Source organism: Candoia aspera, chromosome 2, assembly GCF_035149785.1.
Source record: "Candoia aspera isolate rCanAsp1 chromosome 2, rCanAsp1.hap2, whole genome shotgun sequence".
In the NCBI taxonomy this organism is placed as follows: domain Eukaryota; kingdom Metazoa; phylum Chordata; class Lepidosauria; order Squamata; family Boidae; genus Candoia; species Candoia aspera.
In genome coordinates, this window is record NC_086154.1 from 62,815,589 (window position 1) to 62,839,076 (window position 23,488).

General features: G+C 39.2%; 1 protein-coding gene across 4 annotated transcripts in view; it reads right to left on the reverse strand.

Annotated features, from left to right (window-relative positions):
- Positions 1-5,830: 5,830 nt before the first annotated feature.
- Positions 5,831-23,488, reverse strand: part of RBM6 (RNA binding motif protein 6) — a 60,075-nt gene continuing 42,417 nt past the window's right edge. For 3 of the 4 annotated variants that reach the window (XM_063291998.1, XM_063292001.1, XM_063291999.1), the window contains exons 7-21: positions 22,938-23,012; positions 22,022-22,082; positions 18,515-18,811; positions 18,137-18,297; positions 16,126-16,223; positions 15,372-15,414; positions 14,664-14,721; positions 13,883-13,974; positions 13,647-13,793; positions 13,271-13,360; positions 11,037-11,291; positions 9,758-9,832; positions 9,218-9,315; positions 8,294-8,423; positions 5,831-6,007 (exon numbers count right to left, since the gene is read on the reverse strand). In XM_063291998.1, the coding sequence (XP_063148068.1) occupies positions 5,882-6,007; positions 8,294-8,423; positions 9,218-9,315; positions 9,758-9,832; positions 11,037-11,291; positions 13,271-13,360; positions 13,647-13,793; positions 13,883-13,974; positions 14,664-14,721; positions 15,372-15,414; positions 16,126-16,223; positions 18,137-18,297; positions 18,515-18,811; positions 22,022-22,082; positions 22,938-23,012 (1,806 nt within the window). In that variant the 3' untranslated portion in view covers positions 5,831-5,881. The remainder of the gene's footprint in view (positions 6,008-8,293; positions 8,424-9,217; positions 9,316-9,757; positions 9,833-11,036; positions 11,292-13,270; positions 13,361-13,646; positions 13,794-13,882; positions 13,975-14,663; positions 14,722-15,371; positions 15,415-16,125; positions 16,224-18,136; positions 18,298-18,514; positions 18,812-22,021; positions 22,083-22,937; positions 23,013-23,488) is intronic. The other variant, XM_063292002.1, reaches the window with a different exon arrangement.

The window sequence follows — 23,488 nt, forward strand, 5'->3', positions numbered from 1 at the left end:
GCTAGCCCTTTCTTTCTGCCTCATTACCTGTGTGCTGGCTTGCTAGAGCTGGCCGGGCAGACATCCATCTTGTGAGGCTGATATCGCTGGCAAATCCGGCCATTTCATAAAGTTGGCGACGTAATATCAGAGGCCCTTGTGGTGAACAAAGGCGTACAGTACCGGCACGAGACAGATTCTCGGCTTACTGTTTGAGTGGCGTGGGCTGTAAAGTGCAGATCTTTCTACAGCCACGCACATTGCTGCCTGATGCTCGTTTCACCGATGTTCGAGCCTCGCTTTAATGCAAATGAAGTGGCAGACTTTTGCCAATGGGCACAAGGGGTTTTCTGTTATCCCATGGCAACTTTTAACTGCGTTCAATGTGTCCGGTTTTTATCATTGGTAATTGGTAGTTATCAGGAGTAGAGGATGACGGGGGGGGGCTTTTATCCGAGGTGCAGAGAAATTTTAAAAAATCGTCTAAAAAACAGTTAACATCCCCCCCCATCCTTTTTCAGCTTTTTATCTTTAGCAATGTAACTACAATACCACTAAAATTAATGCTTTAAATAAAAACATACAGTATTGTTAAAGGGCAGTGTTAATCAGAAATGAGAAAACTTTATGATCAGAAGCCACATTTTCTTTTGTATTCATCCACTGCAGCTGCAGGACTACAAACCATCTCAATGTTAGGGACCTTCTGTGGATGCTTTCATTTCACACATAAGCTAACACTGAATAGCCATTTTATTGCTTTGACACCAGTTTCAGGAGGCTTTGAGGATAGCATGCTGCTCATGAATTTTTCTTCCTAAGTCCTGTTCCTTATTTACAAAAGTAAATACGAATTGTCCTGAGAAATAATTTCTCAGTGTATCCAGTTGGCTGAATGTAAACCAGATTGTAAAAAATAATTCTAAATCACAAACTGCTCTGGCTTGACTTTAACTTGAAAACAAGTACAAAGTTTAGGTGAATATACTCCCGAAGAAAAGTTTACAATAGGGCCAAAAAGCTTTTACTTTCTACTCTATTCCCCCAAATAGCATGTTTAACCAAAAGGAAGAAACCTCTGAATTTAAGAGTTCAACCCTATTGAGAATATACAGAGAGGGATATAAAAATCCTGTGCAATGCCCAGCCTTGCAAACCACTTACAAGTTACTTGAATGAGGGATTAGAAAGTATAAAATCTGTAGGTGATACAAAGATGGGTGTAGGACAGCATTCAGCAGGATCTTACTCTTTAAATTATTTTACTAAATTTAGAGGCTGCCCAACTCCAAATGATTCTAGGCAGCTTACAGTTTAAAAGTGAAGGAAAGAAACTAAAACAAGAACCATGTATATCTGGAAAAAAAAACAATATAACACAAAACAACCAAATGCAAAGTCCTACATTTGAATAAGAAAAATGAAAGGCATGAGTATAGGACTGCAGGGAGGATCATATTGGGCATCAGTATGTGAAGATATCAGTGTCTTGGTGGATCACAAGCTGAACATGAAAGCCTGGGAGAACAGCTGGAATGTCATCAGGTGGGAGCCATACAGATCTCTGGGAGTGGTTGAGGGTTTCCAAAGGGCAGGTGCCACAACAGAGAAAGTGCATTTCAAAGGTCCTAGTAGGTGACCCTGTTTAATCAACAGGACCTGGAATAAACCCACTCTGGCCAATCTTACCAGTTGAGCAGAAACTATCAGAGATAGGCAATTCCTCAAATAACCAGGCACTGAGCCATGAGGGGCTTTGAATATAGTGATCAACATGTTGAATTGCACCTGGAAGCAACTGGCAACCAATGCAGGTTTGCCCATCTGGTGATACATGGGCATACATCCTCACATAATGATGCTAATTGGGACTGGAAACTCCATCAAAAGTCAGAAAAACATGTGGCCGTGCTGTTAGCGACAGCAGTTCCTACAGTCTGTCACCATCATTAAGCGAGGACCTCACCTGACCACAATTTGTGACTACCTGCTGGCTTCCCCATTGAGTTTGCTTGTTGGAATACAGCAGGGAAGGTTGCAAATTGCAATCACGTGACCATGGGGATGCTGCAACAGCCATAAGTACAAGGACCTGTTGTAACTACCACTCGTTCAGCACTGTCATAAGTTTGGTTGCTGTAAGTGGTCATTGAACAAGGACCACCTGCAAATGTATAAATCATTATAAAGTGGAACAACGGGTAAAAACCAACAATAGGAATTTCAACAGGGACAAATGCAAAGTCCTACATTTGAATAAGAAAAATGAAAGGCATGAGTATAGGACTGCAGGGAGAGATCATATTGGGCATCAGTATGTGAAGATATCAGTGTCTTGGTGGATCACAAGCTGAACATGAGCCAACAATTATGCAGCTAAAAAAAAAAAGGTAATTCCAGGTTACACCAACAGAAATACAGTACCAAGATCAAGAGAAGTTACTGCTGCTGTCTTATTCTGGATTTCTCAAACTGCACAGTTCTGGGCATCTTATTTTAGAAAGGACTCTGACAGATTGTGTCCAGAAGATATCAGCCAAATTGGTAGGAGCAACAGTTTATTTAGCATGGAGAAGATTGCAGAAGGCAGGAAAGCAGTCGGCAAGTATTTGAAGGGTTTTCATGCAGAAAATTCAGAATTATTCAAAAGAGGACAAGAAACAGTACGTTTAAATTACAAGGAAGATTTTGGTTGGCCATCAGGAAGAATTGCCTAACAGTAACAGCTGTTCAATAAAGGAACAGACCCAACTGAAATGTAGATAAGTCTAGGTAATCCACTTCCTCCAGGGTTCTCTGGAACTATAGACAATCTTCTCAACTTTCCCCAAAAAGAAAAAATTGGAGACAGGACAGAAGTTGTCTAAAATCACTGAGTCCAAGACTGGCCTCTTGAGGAGGGGGCATACTACCCCCTCTCTCAAGGTCAACACCCCAGCGTGGACCCTACAGGTCAACTTCCTGGCTGCTTTAATAACCCAGGAGGGACCTGGGTCCAATAAACAGGTGGTTAAACTAACTGTCCAGTTCCTTAGATGCCACCAACTCAAACTCATTCAAAAACATACAAGACTGAGCCCCACACACCTCAGCCAGACCTGCCCAGTTGGAATCCAGCTTGAAGCGGATCTGAGCAATCCTTTCTGCCAAATTGGCCAAATACTCTTCCCACCAACCCTGCAGATGATCCAGTGGCCCATCCCTCCCCAGCAGCGACTGAGTCACCCTAAAAATGCAATGAGGGTGGCAGATGCAATGGCAGATGCAATGAAGGTGGAGAAATACTGACACTTCATCCTTATTGCCATGAGGTAAGAACCTTTGTAACTGATGAAATATGGCAATCATTTCCTCTCACATAAAGAAACATTCAAGTACATGCTTTGAAGCTCATACACTGATGCTGTGCTCTCTTAGCACAAATATAAGAAATGGTGAGGGGGAGAATGGAGGTGGGAAAAGGGGCAGCAGCATGAGGAAAGGAAAGTCACAAAGCAATGGCAATGAGCTAAATAGAGAAGGTGAATGGGCAGGGAAGGAAAAGTAGAGAAGGCCTGCTTACTCACTAGAAAACAGTATTTCCTAGCAGCAGTGATCTCCCCAAATTGAGAATCTAAGGCAACTCTCCTAGGTAGGTCCTAGATAATAATTTGGGGAAAAAAAGAGAAATAAAAATGATTTTTCAATATTTTTCGTGTTTTCTTAAAAACTACGCACAGAGAAGCAAGACCCTTTTAAATCTCTATTATTAATACATTTGATCCTCAGAATTTTATGAGGGGATTAGGATAGAGGGTGACATTGTGTGTGCTGAAAATTAACCTGTGGCAAAGGCTTCTGAGCAGATTTATAAAGACTGGAAAAGAACAGAAAAGCCTTGTCATCCATGCAAATTGGCAGCTATTTTAGCGAATCACATGGTTTGTCCAGGGGCATCTGCCAAAATGGCGGGTGAGATTGAAGCCTCCCCACTTTGTGCATGTGCAAAGGGGTGGGACTTTGATTGTATAGTCATCCCCACCATCTTGGCTTGCAGACAGCCCTATAACAGAAGACGCTTTTCATCATGCTTTTGTCAGAAATAAAATTATAAAGCTGTTAGAAAGTTGTGGCAACCGTAGCTCATCTGATAGCGACAACACAGTTTGAATATTAGATATGCGCAAACCCTAAAGTTCTGTTTCTCATCTGGGCCATGCAGATTCCCAGCCATTCCAGGAGTGATCCAGTAGCTTTCTAGAAGGTAATCCTTTCTGAGCAATAGTTCTAAAAAAAACCCCTATTATTATTATTATTCGCTGTATATAGCAGCTCAACTCATAAATGTGACTCTGGGTAACTAACAGAGGATACAAAGAACAAAAATAACCAAAATAAAACAACAAAACCAAAGTAACACCAAGGACAAACCACAATCATATTTACATTCTCAACCATTGCAAAATGGGCTAATCCAATGCCCTTGCCCAATGCCTGGGGGAGGAGCCAAGTTGTCAGTGCCTTAAAGAAGGCCAACAGGATAGGGGTGATCCAAATCTCAGGGATGCTAATCCAAAGGACAGGCACCATGACAGAGAAGGCACATCTTTTGAGTCCTACCAGATGACATGGGATCTGCAGTGTGCCAACCCTACTGGATCTCGTAGAATGGGCAGAAACAATTGTAGAGACGCAGTGCCATAAATAACCTGGCCCCGTGTCATAAAATACTTTATGGGTGGTAGACAGCACCTTGAATTGCACCCAGAAGGCAGCTGGGAGCCAGTGCAGCTTACAAAGTAGCAGTGTTACATGTGATGCATTATAACTATTCTGGGGACCAATTGTAGCTATGATATGGTTTTCAAGGGCAGCACATTGCAACAGTGGAAGCAGTTGACCAAGGTATTGTGACTGAGAGTAGTGTTTGTGATCCAGAAACAGCCACAATTAATGCACAAGATGGATCTTTGCAAAGGCCCTATTGGCCACAGCTGGAGCTGAGGGTCTCAGAGCGCCCCCAAATTACACACCAATTTTGTCTGAGGGAGTGCGATTCCATCCAGAACTAAAGATGGAAGGTCTCCCAATCCAGAGGACCTAAAACTCACTACTACTTATTCTTGCTAGGTTCAAGCCGAAACCTGTTTTTCCACTTCCCCTGCAGCTTCTAGAAACCCAGAAAGAATCTTGACAGCATCATTTGGTTGACCAGGGTAAAAATGTTTAGCTGAGTATCATCACTTAACCCCATGCAGATGGATGGCCTCACCCAGCAGTTTCATGTAGATATTAAACAGAAGCAGAGAGAGCACAGAGCCCTGACAGACCCCACAAAGAGGAGATCTAGGACTAGAGCTTTCCCTTCCTACCCATGCCAACTGAAACCTACCCTGGAGGAACCACCACCACTGCAGCACTGTGCCCTCCCACCCCCCACCCCCAAAGTCAATCCAGAAGGACACATGATCAATAGTGTCAAAGGCCACTGAGAGATCGGGGGAGGGGGGCAGCTATGCACCACCCTCAATCCTGCCAGAGATTATTAAGCATTATCAATGTTATCTCAGTATTATATCCCAGTTTAAAACTCAAGTGAAAAGCATCCAGATAATGTTCCTTTCTTTGCTGTAGTATTTTTCCCACCAAATTTATGATGGGTGGTGATAGCAGAATATGAACAGAAATATAAAACATCCATATGTATCCAGAAGGCTGTAATTTGCTACATCTAGCAGATTTCTCTCAAAATTCTGGGGGGAAAGGAAACCACAAATAAATGTTTTTTCTGTTTTATTTCAAAAACAAAAATCAACTAAAACACACTTCAGCAGCAAAAAAGAAAAAAAGATTACAAAAGAAAGAACACAAAGGGGCTGGATGATACAGGATGTGTAGGGTATAGAGTGATTCCTTTCCACATTTATTCAAGTTCCTTGTAGCGGGCAAACATGACTCTCCGCACAGCATCTCGGTATGTTTCATTAGATTGCCTTCTACTGGGCCTCCCCTGGGTCCCTAAGCCTGCTCCCTTCTTCCGATTTTCTGCCTGGAAAAAAATACGTAAATCTTATTGAAACAGTTATGTTTTTATTGCCAGAGAAGAAATAGAGGTTTTTTTTTAATATTTCAATCTCTTTTCATTAACTATAATTATTAAGTACTAAAGAAAGTCAGTATTACTTGCCTTGCCTACTTATCTGCAAGAGAGGAACTCTATCTATCTATCTATCTATCTATCTATCTATCTATCTATCTATCTATCTATCTATCTTTTATCATCACCCATCTCCCCCACACGGGGGACCCTGGGCGGTTCACAATAAAAACAGTTAAAATTCAATCAAATCATAAATAATATCAATAAGCAATAAATACCAGTATAAAATACAATAAAATCCAGGTGACGGCAGATCTAATTCAACCCATAAGGGGATAAGACCGGTCCTGGCAGGACTAGGGAACCAACCAACCCCAGGAATGGCTCTTCCTCTACCCACTCCAAGCCAGGTTACACAACCTGGTCTTCAACTGTTTTCTGAAGTCCAGGAGGGAGGAGGCTAGCCTCACTTCCGGGGGAAAGTTGTTCCAAAGGGCGGAACTGCTGCAGAGAAGGCCCGCCTCTTAGACCCCACCAGATGGAATTCTCTTGCAGACAGGGTCCTCTCTGCATGAGCGGGTGGGACTGGCTGATGATACGGGGAAGAGGCGGTCCCTCAGGTAACCTGGTCCCATGCCATGTAGGGCTTTAAAGGTGATAACCAACACCTTGAATTGGACCCAGAAGCAAACTGGCACCCAATGCAGCTTGCAGAGCAAAGTAGTAATATGTGCTGATCTTGAAGCACCTAAAATCGCCCACGCAGCTGCATTTTGGACCAGCTGTAGCTTCCGGATACTCTTCAAGGGTAGCCCCATGTAGAGCGCATTACAGTAGTCTATATGGGAGATGACCAGGGCATGAGTGACCGTTCGAAGGGCCTCTCGCTCCAGGAAGGGGCGTAACTGGCTCACAACACAAAGTTGTGCAAAGGCCCTTTTAACATTTTATCTTATAACGATGTTATGCTTACTTCATTCTAGAGATTATTTCTGACCTGCAAGATCAACTCTGTGCCTGTGTTGTTACCCAGATTTCAACATATCTACTCCACTTCCACTTCAACTAAATCCTCAAGGCAGCTAGTCTTATTAAAACAAAAAAGAACCCCCACAGACCCAAAAGCCATCAATCCAGAGTCAGCTAGACAAGGTATCTTCTAAATGGGAACTTTTTACTTGTTACAGTAAATTGCTACTTAGGAGTACCAGATCAACTTCCCAGGACAATATCCTGGATGCTGCAATTATGGTGGAAAGCTTGTTCCACCAACCATATTTCACGTAAAGGAAACTCCCTTGCTGAACTCAGTGGTTGGGCAGGCTTGTACAAAAGAAAATAATAGTTGCAATACAACATGCCTTCCTTAACGAGCTACATGGGACCAGTTCCATACAAATCCATTCAGTTCAATACCCTGTCAGGAAATGAAGCAGTGAGATTGTATCTCATATGTTTTTTTGTATAAAAATGTTCAAGTTATGAGAAACAGCTTTTGTTCCTCCCACTCGTCCAGCTGTGTAGATTTCAAGTGGTAATTTTATCATGGTAGAAACAGATTATTTATGGAACATGCACTCAAATTACATCTCTTTTTGAGCATTTCCAGCTCCTGTTTAAAAATGATCCAAGTGGCATTATTAAGAGATACAGACTGATAATATTCTGTATACTGTAGCTTTTCAGTGAAGAGTCTCAAAAACTGTGAACTCAGAGATCAAATAATCTCTCAAGTCATTCTTGATTGCTTGTCATGAGTAAGGATGGCGAGCAGGGGGCTCCCATCCAGACTGTTAAGCGCATGCGTAGCACTGAGGAATTGGGCAGCCATTCAAAGAGACACAGATCGGGACCGCCTTAACCCTTTGGGGTTTATATGTCTGGGTTTTTCCCACGCTTCTTCAGTTTGTTAGGATTCCTGTTATGTACAAGCAATAAAACATTAGAGACCAGTTCCTTGTCTCAGCGTGGTTCCTGGCTGTTAGGACATTGCTGGTGTCTACATGGATTTATCCATGCAGTCCTCTTGACTAATACAGAAGCAGTTTGACAATGACTCCTCCTATGATGTTTTTCCAACTTCCAAGCTCGGTTTACTGACATAGGATTTTATGGTAATCTCCCATTGAAGTACTCCTCAGGTCCAACACTGCTTAGATTTTTGAGTTAAGCCAAGGTCAGCTAGGTGCTGCCTGTTCAGTAAACTGCATTCATTTGTAAAGAGAGAAATTTTACCTCTACTGGTGATGTCATGCCTTGTTCATTGCGCCCGAGCCCCGAGCCTTCCTTCCAGCCCATAGCCTGCATCATTCGGCTTCCTTTGCTATTGCTCTCCATTCTTCCTTTATCTGTGGGCTTATAATCACTGCAAACAAATAGATGTGGAGACATTTTAAGCACATGTACAACAGTATGTTTTATATACATGCTTGTAGGTTAACTGGACGCTCAGGAGCCAGGCTGTCATGTGTACTTAGATTTCTCTTTCAGCACAGGCATTGGCTAACTTCTGTCTGAAAGGTATACTCCTGTAATCCGGTACATTTTAAATTTACATAGCCAGAATCAGGGAATGTCAGGGAATCTTAACTCATAAGAGGTAAGTAACTAATGTTAAATGATTTTGTTTATGCACGTTTTTTCTTAACAATACAAGAGTTCTATTAAAGCAAGCTAAGCCAAGCATTCATTGCAAAAGTAGAGAGACTAAGAAGGCTAAGTAGTAAATACACACACACACAAAAACATTTATAGCTCAGCTTTATCTTCAACATAAAGATACTTCTAAAAACGAAACAGCAATTAGCAGGGTGAGCCAAGAAGCTAGTCATTCAAATCTCACATAGGCTCACTAAAGAATCTAAAGAAAGCCATTTTCTTTCAACATTATATTTTCATTTTTAAAGTAAAAATAACACATTAAAAATAACATTACAGTATATTTTAGAGCTTTACTTATTAGTTATAAAAATGTCTATCCTGTTTTATCATTAAAATCCCAAAGCAGGCTACAATTTATCACAAAAGCAATCTGAGCACTTAAATTATATACATTGTAAAATATATTAATTTCAAATATTGATTTTATTACAGTCTCGTGTCATTTAAAAAGACACAGAAGCAGCTGTAAGGACTTATCTCACGAGGCTGTGTCAATACCTTTCAGAATTTCTGAAGTATTTTGGCCGTTTTCTCTCTGGAGATTCTCGTTCCTCAAATCTCTCTCTTCGGTCACTTCCCTTTTCTTTAAATCTTCCCTTTTTGTTAGAAAACAGAATTACTAAAAATGCTTCTACTGATGTTCCCTCCCTCCCTCCCTGGTATGATGCCTTAATTGAAAGCCCATGTATGCCCAGCTAATCTAAACAATGGAAGAAAAATCTGAAGTCCTCATTACTCTGCCAAATAGCTTGCTTCATCTTCCAGATCCGTGTTATCACCCAAGTACTTAGATAAGGTATCAGGGTGAAGGAGGGGAGCAGAGACAGTTTCGTTGGTCCCTCTTTAGCTGCACCTAAAGTGGCACCTACAAGCACTTCTCTGGATGTTACAGGGTGAATGTTCCTACCTTCACCTAAGCACATGCGTATGTCCAACTGGTGGGACACACAGAGATTTAGTGTTTTGTTCATTTATCAAAGCCCCATTTCCTCAGGCCACAATGCAGAGGATATCAGGCAAACATAATTCTTCAGTCACCTCTCGCTCTCGCTTCTCCAAATATGCCAGTTCTTGCTCTGATCTTTTTATTTTCCAGTGAATCTCTAGGTTTTGCTGTAAGAAAAAACAAATATCTCTTAAAATGTCACACTTTATGCTATGAAGTTTTATTCTAATTATTTAAAGTATTCCAAAATGTCCTAACCAATGACCATATTTTGAGAGCGGCAAAGCATTAGGATTAGCAATAGATATTTGAGAATAATGGAAACTCAACAGCAAACTGTAATACTAAATACTACCAAAGTTCTACAGAATGCATAATAGAGTAAGAGGGAATTTATGCTGCTCATTAGGGCTCCCATTTTTTTTTTTCAAGAAGAGATTTCTTTTATTAGCGTGCTATGTATTTAACTATTCATTTGTGATTATTTGAATTATATGAATGTTCGGATGGGAGGAGTAAAAATCAACTGCTTTGATATTCTGTGATAAAGAGAATGCCCTACACACTTCCATCTAAACTACTCTGATCTTTCTTAAAAACTCACATGTCTCCTCTCCTTTTCAGTATCACCCATGATTTAATACATCTGTATTGTGATCAGCAATAATCACAGTTTACTTTAAATCAAAGTTAAGATCAAGGCTTAGAATAATAGAGATCTAATTCTTTGTCACACTTTAATTCCTTGTCACTTAATACTGAAAATAGTAAGAAGCAATCTGATTAAAATTAACAAGGGAAGGTCTGCATATTATATCCGACGGAAGTACTTGTGAAACATGGAGCCAATTTTTCCCCTTTCCAGTAACCATTTAATGTTCCAGTATGAAATACAGTACTTCTCTACTTATATAGGGGACACAAGAAAACTATTCTTAACATGGGCAAATTTATTTTCCCAATCATTCTAAATCTTGTGTGCTAGATAGTTCACATTTCTTAATTTTTCATTTTTAGTTGACATAAGGAATATTATCCTCAATTGTGAATAGCACAGCTACTGTTCTTCATTGAAGATGCTCCTATGGCAATCCCAATTTTTGCTCAGCTATCAAAGCCAAGGCCTTAATTGGCTAAGGGATGAGCTAGAAGAGACCGTCAAATCTATTAATTTTCAACTGCAGGTGACTAGGTAGGTTCCTTCACTACTTGCAATGTTTGTGCAGTAAGTATGGTTCAGAACTCAGAACTGACATGCTTTATCTGAAAAGCTATTTAATTTCTGATTGTATTTCTATCTAACATGCCTACTAATACGAAGTTACTAGATGTACAACAGACTCTTCCAGAACTTATTGCCTCCTTTCTTACTTTATGAAGATTGGATAGTTGTTGATGCTTAATCAGGACCTCTTTATTTGGAAACTGCCTCCGGCAAAGTAAACATGCTAACTTATTCCAGTCCGTCAGCTTGTCTTCATCGCTTTCAACCTTTTGAGGCCGTTCCTCTTGCTGGACTACTGGCCGTGGTGGCTGTGGCTGTGGCTCTTCCTCCTCTTCTTCCTCATTGTCACTATCTCCACCATATTCCCCTAGAAGCCCTATCAGAGGATTCACCACCTTTGGCTGGAGAAAAAGGATAAAAGGATGAGACCCACATAGAGAACTGAAGCAAATCCAGCCACTGTGCTTGGACTTGACTGCCTCAAGTGACTAATATTACATCAAGGATTATATGTTTCAGTCAGAGCATTTAACTAATGTGTGATATAGAGTAAGAAATGAGTTATACATCACAAAGAAGATCCCAATTCAACTTCTACTTTGCCATGAACTAATCCAATGGCATTTCTCTAGTATCTGTAACACAGGGGATGTAGTCATAATGTAATGACTTGAAGTCTGAAGTGGCTAACAGAGTTATGCAAAAACAAATGAAATAATTTTTTAAAAGATAAAACATTGTTAAAAGTTACCTTTTTAATAAAAACAATGCAATAATAGACTTACAAATAAACTTGCAATATTCAATATAGTTACTACCACTATTTACCATTTACATCTTAATATACTAGCTATGCAATTACACAGCTAAAGGAGACATGTTAACATACTGCTAAAAGTTGAACCCAGATCTTTCCTATTTGTTAGTCTTCAAAATGTATCTCTTTGTTCTCAAATTTACCTGTATCTCTCTCAAAGCTGAACACCATTCTAGCTGAAATTTCACTGTAACTTGTGTGAAAACTGTCCAATATATGTAAATAACATTCTTCATACAAATGGGAAGATATATCCTGATACATGGGTTTTTCCTGATTTATGGGTTATTTAAAAGGAGCATGTTTTAATAATTTCTACTTTTATAAAATAATTTCTATTTTATCATCCAGAGTCATTGCTGAGATGGGCAGCTATATAAATTGATTGAATGAATAAATGAAGCTCTTCTTTTACTAAAAGACTAGGCTAGATGAAGACTACCATATCTGGGCTGCAAAACCAAGTGACCACTAGTTGGCATCAAAAAATATAAAAAACTATATCTAGGGACCATCTGGATTTTTGCAGCCCAGATATAGTAACCCTAGGCTAGATCCAGTAGGGTAAGTTTTGTTTTAGCATGATCAGGAAAAATGAACATGGGAGAGCATTTAAAATATGTATTTCTTATCTGCAATGTGAAGGGATGCAATTAATTCTGTCAACTCAGGGACTTCCACTTAATTTGGCCACAAGGGTAGTCCAGATATGACACCACTGCTATCTCTTACATTTCACGTATCACACTTCTATTTACATTTCTTTACACAACATGTACTGATAACTTGTGTACTCTCTCCACAGTCTCTTAAATATGTTGAATCTGTCCTAAGTCATGGATTGAGAGCACAACTGAACCTCAACAACCAAAGCAGAAAACTAGGCCTAAAAGAACAATCATATTAACATAAAGTCACAGTTCCTCCTTGCTAATTTTTCTTAAATTCTATTAGAGGTCTGGCTGAGATGAGAGATGACCCGTGCTTTACACTTAGAACCTCAGGAATGAACACTAAGAGTGAGAGTCCATCTACAAGGTACAGTTCCACACGGATTCCCATATCTGTACACAAGATAGATAGGTCTTCCACCACACCTGTACCTTCTGACCATCCTACTACCACAAGCAAAAAGATGGAAAATCCAGACAAACTACAAGAAGCCTCACTTTCTAAAGAGGTTATGGCTTTAGAGAGAAACCTCTTGAAGAATTCAAAGCCTTGCTAGAAGATTTTGCTTTAGATGTGCTCTTCCATAACCTACTTGTCTAGACACTATAAAATACTTATAAATATACAAGCATGTCACTTCACTATATCCAGAATCTACTACAGCCAGCTCTCCTGAGACACCTACCTCTATCCAAAAGCATGAAGGAATAAAGACCATATACTTAAAGAAATCTGGAGTGTAGAATATTGTCAGCAGCATACTTTCTAAAATTAATGGATAAAAATTAAATCTTAAGAGAAATTATTGCTACAGTTAAATGACAGAGTCCCCTGTTGGGGAGATGGGCGGTGATACAAATTTAAACAAACAAACAGACAAACACTCCTTACTGGAGGAGTACTCTCTTCTTTTTTCAATATTGGAGGTAGTGGCTTTTTAAAGACATCTTCTGCAGGAAACTTGTCCTCTTGGTGCTCATTCTGAAACATTAAGTGACAATTAAAAGCTTGCTTTACAATTCCATTGCTTATATAGGTATCTTTGCTTCTCTGTCTCCATTGTTCCTAGTTACAAGGACATGTGTAATAACAACATTTTTTGCATTTAGCTATTATATTTATATTTCCCAGGAAAGGGATGAACTAGGCTAGTCTGTTATTCATCCTTGGGTAAATAGAATTCCAATCCTTTTTCACTTTTAGCACTTTATTTTTGAGAAATGTAGGTCAGGTAATTCATAACAATGATCTCATGACCAATAACTACCTTGGCTGATTTATTTCTGTGTCTTTCTCTTCTCTCTCTATTATCTCTACTGGATGTCTCATCTCTTTCACTTGTCCTTTCTTGGCTTTTATAATGCCTCATACTAGGTGGTGGTGGTGATGCTTCCCGGCCCATTGGTATTTCTCTCTGCACAGAAAAAAAAGTGGATTTCTTTTTAAGGAACATTTCATAGTAATAAAAAGAGAAAATGAACTCAAGTATGCTTACAATCTCACCTGAGTATTGGGATCATAGTATACTCCACTTATGGGATCAAAATAATTTCCAGTATCTGGATCATAAATGAATGTAGATACATCAGAAGAAGCTGAAAGATATAAGGACAATTCTTACAACTTGTATCTGTCTAGAGTTACTCCAGGGATTGAGGCAGCTTACAAGTAGACAGATAGGGAGATAGATAGTCCTTTAAATAAGACAGAGATACTCTAAAACAGCCTTTCTCAACTTTTTGACCCTGGAGGAACCCTTGAAATATTTTTCAGGCCTTGGGGAACCCCTGCACATTCAGGCTCAAATATAGGCCAGAAGTCACAAAATTATATTTGTTTCATGTGTAGGCCTGTATATATGCATTAACAGTGTTCTAAAACTAAAAATAAAGAATGAAACTTACCTCTTTAATGTGAAGTTGCCTGAATTCGAAGTAATTTTTTAAATAAATTGTGTTCTCCCAGGGAACACCTAGTGACCTCTCGCATAACTCTGGTTGAGAAACCCTGGTCTAATATATTCTGGGTGGTGAGACAGAGGGTCCCAAAGATTACACTTAAGGTGATTAATATATATTAAACAATTAAAATGATAATTTCTTGCCCTTTACCCCAACACCTGCCAGCTGAGGTAAACTGGTCAACCTTAAAAGAAAGAGAAGATGTCCTGAATATAACTGAGCTGTCAAAAGATTCTGAAATATGAAAAGATACTATAAGGACTAGGTGATTTTGATTTCAAGAAAAATATTGTGTAGTACAATCAGATTAAAAGACATCTTACACTCTGATTTTCGTTTCTGTACGTCAGTGCCTCTCCTGTCATTCATGCCCCGTTTGCCCTGAAATACAAGTAGGATTTTAAAATAAGGATCTATAAAACACAAATTTGCACATACCAAGTGATAAGACCTAATAAAGTATTATCGGATACTTATCAGGTCTATATAATACTCAGAAAAGTATCACCTACTGAAATCTATGCCCTTATTGACAGAACGCCTTGGCTGTCATTCCTAGAAAGGCCTAGTTTTCCCCTATTTGCAAAAAGCAGGCAATTCCTGCTCCTTTACAATGACAGCAGGAAGAGTGGAAACTTGAAACTGCAGTGGCATCTCATGGCAATGATACATCTATCCTAGGGTTATCATCATAAACCTAGGAGTCTTCTTATTAGACACTTGGGATATAGCAATTACTCTTACATTTTGGAAAAGTTTATTTTCTATCTATACACTTTTATTTTTATATTTCAAACACATGTACACACACACATGTGGGTGTGTATATAAACATTTTAATTGTTCTGACTGTTGCGGGGACCAACTGTAAAGTTAATAGATCTTTCACATTCCTCTTCTGGTTATACTCTAGAGCTCACTGTAGTAAATTAAATATAAAAATATACCTAATTTTAGGTAACTAAACATTTGAAATGCTGAATGGCAATAGCCAATTTTCTCCAAGTGCCATCACAGATTACAAACATTACCTGGTTAAAGCGAGAAATATCACCTTGGTCTCCATATTCATTTCTAGCAACAGAAAAAAGAAGAGTATCTGTGTTAAAATCAGTTTAAGGATTCTAAAAATGCTACATACAATAAGCTAAGTATGCTTCATTTAAACTCTGGCAATTTCATTGGACCAGTTGGACTATAATAAGCTGAATGAAAATACTGTATACTGAAGTATTGCTGTTGAATCACAGCTCAGTGCAAAAATTTTAAAATTCTGACCTCACAAATCTTTCATACAGACGGCAACTTAAAATTAATCCAATATGTCTTGATTTTACCATTTTAATTTAAATTACTATTGTTATTACATAATCTAAAGCCAGAAATCATTGTCACTCTTACAAATTACTCAGAGACCTACACAGAAGGTCCAGATCAATTTTTTGACTTCGCGGTGGAGGATATTTTGCCACGAAACGTCCATGAACAAAATAATATTGCTATTAGAGCTATATCTTTTCATTCAAGCAGCTACTATCCTTGTTAAATTTATTCTTGAAATAGCTTAGATGTAATTTATGGTCACAGCAATTAATTTGTTAGAGAGATACTATGGCTTGAACACAACACAATAAGGACATTCAGTTCCACAAAATTATAATACAAGTATGCTAATTTATGAAAATATGGTTGCCTAAACTTTCTTTGCTCGCATGTGTCTGACAAAATGACAAAATTCATAAAATGAAGTCATAACAGTACATGATTTAGTGACATCCATATTACCTCCTCTTTCCTGTGGCGAGGTTTACATCCACAGCACGGCCATCAATGCTGATTGGCGGATCTAGGTCTTGTAGAACTTTCACTAACCGGCGTGCCTCCTGTGATGAAAAGAATCCAGGAATAAGCAAAAAGGAAGTTGGCTTGAGGCATTTAGCAAGCGGTGCAGTGTCATTTGTGGGTTCTGAGTGAACCCCTTGATCCTACAGTTCATCAGCTTTTCTGTCATTAACTGCTCTGAGGCAAAGAGTCTCTTGATCAACCTGGCATTCACTCCTTGAGAAAGCCTAACAGCATTCAGGACAAAACATTTTGGAATATTCTCTTATGGCAGCACTAAAAACAGCTGTGTGAGATTATACAAGTAAGAAAAAGGGAACAATTATATGGTGGGTGACTAATAATACTGTGTCCTTACAGACACAATTGCTGTACAGGATTCAGAATTGTACAGCAAAAGGAGCAGGCAAACTGAAACCACCTGGAGGAGGAAGAGACAAATAACAAAAAACAGGCTGTCGTCTTTTCTTTGGTGTGAAAAAAGTCAATATATGGACACAATAAAGGACATTGTTTATGTTAGAACAATGTTTCTCAACCTTAGCAACTTTAAGATGTGTGGACTTCAACTTTAAGATGTGTGAACTTCAACTTTCCCAGCTTCCCCAGCTTCAACTCCCAGAATTCCCCAGCCTCCCCAGCTTCTCTATAATATTTATCATCTCCTGCACAGCAGTATCAAACTGCATTCTGAGCCACTATAAAAGGCCAATTTAACTTTGTTTTCATGACATTAGTATATCTGCACCAAAATCGCAGATCACATAGCGTTCCCTCTAGTTTTTCCATGCTTTCACTAATCCCCAATGAAGCACTATGAATAAAGAAATAAACCTCCAATATTAAATTCCAGTTATAAAATACTATACAATCAGAATTTGTCTGCATTAACATTCCAGGGAGCTGACTCTTTTGGGACTCTTAGTGCAATGTTTGAAATATATAGCATTCTTATAGCAGAATAAGATAGCAGAGCTAATACCAAAGATAGATCTTTTTTAAGAATTCAACAAACCAGCTAAGCTAGGCTCCAGTACAACAGTATTGGATATACAGTTACAAAGATCAGACTTCTCTTTCCCCATGATAGGAAGCAAACTATTATGCGATAAGCAACAGTCTCATAGTGCACCTAAAATGGCAATTTTCTATACTGAACAAATGTCACGTGTACAGCATCCTATCATTGCCTGAGTTCACCTATTACAGTAAGCCATAATGAAGTATGCTTGGTTAGGGGTTAGAGCAGTGTATAAATACAGCCATTTTCTTCTTCAGTGGTATTCAATCACATCTAACTGTTGTTAGCAATAGCACTAAATCTGCACCAGTGGATTTGAGAAAGCTGGACCAGCCAAGTTAACATAACGATGATCATACTTTATGCTTCCAGAGAAGATTCTACATTATCCTACACAGTGGTTGCAGTTCAGCCATAATTCTTTAGGCTTTTTAACTCCTTCCTCTCCGGTAGAGCCACAAGAAGGAATTCGGAAATTTTCTTATCAATAACTTACTATTACATCTAAACAGTTTAGGAAGCAGGCTTATTTTAATAAACCACAGCTAATGGTTTGAATGTAATACTCTGCTTTGGAAGAGGGAAAGAAAAAAGTACAAGCCTGAACCTTGCACAGACTTATTCTTACAATGCTAAACCATGGTTAACTGTTGTGTGCCAATGCAGCCACTGTTTGACAGTTTTGGATACAAAAGCCTGAAGAACAAATTTAAAAGATGTAAACGCATAATTACACAGGACATTATAATGTTCATAGACCATCATAAGGAAATGATAGTTTCCTATCATTTGGGAGTTGGACCAGAAGACCTCCAAGGTCCCTTCCAACCCTATGTTCCTATGATTCTATGAAATAAGAGCTTAATATTTCATCCCTGTTAATGCTAATTAACCAGGGATGGGGGTGCTGAAGCAAAGAGAATGTCAACGTACAGCATGAGAGTCCAGTTCAATGAAACCGTAGGTGTAGCCCATCCGACCTGCTTTGTTCTTCATTACCCGCACACTTGAAGTAGAGAGACGGACATATGGTGCTAGAAGTCCCACAATCACTTCTGGAGGAGTGAAGCGAGGAATGCGTTTTAACATAATTGCTGTGAAAAGTAAAGCAAGGAAAAAAAAGAAGAACATATGTACTTAATTTGTTTGGTTGAGTTGAAAACTACTCTACGAAGAATCAATGATACTGAACAACAAGGGGGCTTATAGATTATTAGTTAGGATTTCAACATCTGTGTTCAGTTTACACAAATTTAAACCATCATTATAGAAATAAATTAGATAGTGAGGCCATAAGTACAATCAGCTTACTTTTACTCTCATCCTCCTGACGCTTATTTTCCACACTGTCTCTCCTTGAACCACGGTCTTGGTTTTCTTTCCGGGGCGGGTACATTTCAAAGTCCCTTTTCTTTTCTTGTGTAGGCCACTGTTCCCGGTTTTTATCCTTCTTCTTGGATTCAAATTCTTGAGACTGGCATTGCAGCTCAGAAACTGGCTTCTGAGGAGGCAGCTCCTGTGGTGGAGCAGGGTCCTCAGCAGATTCCCCCTTTGGGCTTGGTTCCTCAGGTAACTCTTCCTCCCCCTTTTCAAGTTTTTCTTCTGTTACTAGGAAAACAAATTCAATGAAGTCATTTCAGCTAGAAACACTATGTTAACACTATTTTTCCTTACTGCGTTATACACAGAGTGTTTAAATATCTTATGCGGCAATTATGTATTATAAACTTTCCAGTTGAGTAGACAAAAATTTCAGGCTTGCACTAATCAGTGAAATGTGGAAAAATTTCATTGTCACTATCTCCCTTGCTCCTTACATTCCTTCTTTTTTCATTTGGCAGTACTCCCCTAACATCACATTATCACTAGTGGCCACAATACTATACTTTTAGGCCGATACACAAAGAAAAGCAACAAGCAGAGTCATGCAGATTGAGGGGCTGTTACAAGTACAATCCAATGGACTTACCATGAAGATCCATCTTCTTCAGCAAAATCAGACACCTGAAAGTGAGTATTTGCCTCTCATTCGTAGGCAGCGTTTAAAGTTCTTCTGAGAGGGGACAGCCCTTTCAGCAGGAGGATGTTATAGAAAATAATTCCTATTTGGAATTATTTAGCAGTGTTACAGATATCTCCTGGGACATTCTTTGGGTTGAAAGTGGCCAAGATGGTTATGCTTCTAGTGGAGTGAGCCGCAGTTCCCTGTGAGACAGGTTTATTCTGTGTCTTGTAGCTAGTTTGATGCATGTGTTAATCCATCTGGAAAGTGACGCTCTGCAGCCCAGGTAAGGCTGACAAAAAGATACTAGGAATCTATCTGATGTGAACTCTCCTATTCTACTCAGGATATCTGACAGCTTGTCTGACATCCAGTCTGTACATTCCTTTTTAAGGTGAGTTTTGGGTTTTGAGGACAGAATGGAGGATCATTTTCTGCACATAGTGTAAGTCGAATTCAGCTTGGACCTAAAGAATGCTCTAGGTTCAGTATCTGGCTTGGTGATGCCAAACTCCTTCCTACAGAGAGTGCTTCTATTTCTGACACTTGCCTGGCTGTACTAAGTTCAACCTGGTGTGAAAGCAACATGTCCCTTCTCTTGGAGATGTTTTTTAAAGCTATTACCTGAGATAATTTTCCTTGATTGCCTCTGGAGCTGTTGAGCTGGAATCTTGCCCAAGGTACTGAGTTTATACAAGTTATCATTTGGCCCTGAAAACTGTCAAGGGTCATGAGATATGGATGGTTGGTTCAAAGGATGTATGCAATTAGTTGTTAGATGGTTGCCTTTGTTTTGGTGGAGAGATCAGGCCCTTTTCTGTCTCCAGAATTGAATCCAAGTATTATAAGATGTGCACTAGTTAAAAAGTGTTCTTCTCTTCATTAATCAGGAACCAAGATCCTTAAAGATTTATATCATGATCCAGGTATCTTTCTTTCCCCTATTCAACTGAGGGCATAAAATCAGGGAACCACCCAAGAAAAGGCATGTGTATATTCCCCAGGAAATTGGGTGGCCTATTATGTTCACTCTCATGAATACTCTGGGAGTCAATGACAGAATGAATAAAAGGGCTTGTATTGGTAGAGGGCATCCTAGTATTTGAATCTCAGGAGCTTCCTCTGTGAATGGTGGATTGGGATGTGTTCTTTTCCTAGAGGCATTCAATGATAATTGTTTTCACATGATAATTTTCCTGCTTTCGTTTCAGAATAGTGCACCAGCCTTTATTCTTCTTGGGAACGATGGAAAAATAAACCTCTGGCATCATGGGGCCTATTTGATCACCTGTATGCTCAAGAGGTAGTTATTGGCCTTTAGTAGTAGTTAATGTTTGATCTGCATGACATGTAACCCTGTCAGATTGTTTTTAAAATGCATGCATCTAACATTACACATCTAGACATGGGCAAATTTTGTTAGGCTTTTGCCCACAGAATGATTGCATCCTGTTTTTTATAGGAAAGCATTCCCCTTGGGTTGGAATTCAGGATGTTGTGATTTGTTCTGAGGTCTCTGCCTCTCTCCAAGATGCTCTGCATCTCATATCGTCTTATGCTGCTGGCAGGCAAAATAGGGGCCTATAGGAGTGGTGGTTCTGGTTCCTTCAGGCCTAGAATCTCTTGAGCAGTTGTAAAAAAATTGCTTTCTCAAAAAGCCTGATGGATTCAGGACTGGGTGTTAGTTCTCTTCCTCATCTAGGGTCATTTGTCCCACCTCTCTAATTTATTAGTCCTGAAGGAAAGTATCTGAGCTGTATGTCACATGGGGGGATGGGGGATAGGCATTTCTCCCTTCACTTGTCATCCTGGTCCTTGTTTTTTGTAGTGGTAGTCTAGATAGGAATCCTCTGAGGAATAGAGGGGCCAAAGATGGACATCTTTCTCCTGTCTCCCTCCTCATTCTCCTCATATGGGCTGCCCAGCCGGAAAGCCCCAAGGTTGTATTTCCTTTTTCCCTCTCTGGTAGGGTGGGTAGCCAGTGTATCAGGTTTAAAACCTCAAAGCCATGGCTTGGCTGTTATCCCCTGGTCATCACTGGAGGTCTATTCTGGGGTGTGAAATAGCATGGGGCCCTCAGGGGACAGATATTACCTGGCAGAGCCAATTGAGTGATTCTGCAGTTTTCACTAAAGGATGGTGGGGGAATGGAAGTCCAGGACCACCAGGTTCTGCCCTTCTTGCACCAGGCCATCCAGCTTTTCAGAGAAGGAAAAATGAGCCCACTAGAGGTTGCAAGCAATTGGCACTAGGGTCTCAAAGGCATAGCATTGGTTGTATTTCCATGCTGGCTCCCTTATGTGGTCCCAGATGTCACAGAAATCTTCTGATGTGTCCATGAACAACAAGTTGCTGGCTATGTATTTGCTGGCTATGAAGCCTCTAAATTCTACTTATTAAATAAGCTACTAAACAAATTAATAAAGATCTATTTAGACTATGTTAGTCCTAGCCCCATGGCTGGCTGGTGGAGCTAGTGGTCATGCATGCTATTTGGAGCAAAGTAGAGCAGAACTGGAGAAAAGACCATCCCTCTCCCTCAGGAAGTAGGCTCTAAGCCCAGTCTCAAGAGCTAGTGGGAGAGATACTCACTTTCAGATGCTGTAGTTCTGCTATAGGAAAACATTTACTCTCTTGTTTATTTCTTGAATGCTTATACCATTTAAAGTTAACAATTTGCATTAAAAAAACAGAACCTGATATAATATTAATGATAATATTTATAGTGTATACACCAAAGATCTTTATTCATTTCAAATTCACACATTTATTTTGGTACCAAACCCAACTTAATACAATAACAAAAGTAGACTCACCATCTCTTGGGAGTTTACAGAAATAACAGGATGAACGATACCCTACTGTGGACACTTTACACTGCAAAGAAAGAAAAATTATGTAAGGAAAAGAAACTTGTTTTCTGTCCCTATACACTACTCAGCTTATAAAAATAGAAGCAGAAAGATAAATTTTGATAAATAAGCGTAGCGTTTTACTAAGTTCAAGCTACATGTTGTAACACAATACATGCTCACCAACCTACATCTGCAAGGTAATAAGCTGAAAGTAGCATACTGTGATTTCAAATTAATGTTCCTAAAAGGTGGAAAAGGAAGGATGAGGACACGGACATAGTTTTTCAGCTCAGATAAAAATACCTCTGAAATGCAGCCTGTGATTCAGAAACATGTTATTCAGAATTCTCAACTCGGGAAGACTCTAGTTTATGCACATACCTCCCTTCTGCCAATGGGACAGACTTGGCTCCAAAGTATTGGATTAGGAAGAATCCACAATCAAATCTTTACTGAATATAATTCAGTGAGCTATATCTAACGTTAAACAGCCAAGAGTCCCTCTGGACTGAGGAAGGGATAAATCTCTTAAGTAAAGCAAAACGAAATTAAGCTAATTAATAAACAATACACAAACAAGTTTCCACATATACAATGGATCTTCCATGTGTGAAAATACAGAGGGCAAAATTCAGCAGCAAGTGCAGGAGACAAACAAATCCATGTCACCAATGGTTTCAGAGGGAAAGATACAGTTGAATATAATTCACTTTATCCACAAAAGCAAGCTGTGTGCATCCCTCAAGAAATCTTAGTGATGTGAGATTCCACTTGAAGAATCAGCAAGTCAATTAGGAACATTTTCATCAAGCTATGTTTAATTTCTTTAAAACTCTCTGTGAATAATTTCCCATGAGTTGTATTTCCACATACTCACACGCTTGCAATGCCAAAATTCAGGGGATGGACTATATTCAAGAGTGACTTGTTCACCACCAATCATAAGGTGTCCCTGTTGAAATCAGAGAGAGAGAAATTATTAGTTTCTTAAAGAAAATAGACTAAAAAGGGGCTTACTAGGAGTGGCGTCATCTGACAAGTATCTGAAACACTAGGAATCGATGAAAATACCAAAGAAAGGGACTCTTGTATTCTAAGCATATATGCCTTAGATTGCGATGAATCTATAGGACAAAACCTCAGACACTATCTCTGTAAAAAAAGGTCAAACAACGAATTGCCTTTTAGAACGAATATACATGAAAATGTTACTAACATGCCAGAAATTGTTGAGAAGCTGGAAATCAGGTTTAATTTTAGATATATGCAAATTAAGCTAAAGTAAAGCAAATTTATTGGCAAGGTTATTTCATACTCTGATCCTAAATCATTAGTGTATGTCTGCTTAGCTTTGATTTCATTGAAATATCATTTTAATACTGTTGCATAGCAGGCAATGTGTTTTATGATATGGGGCTGATACATTAG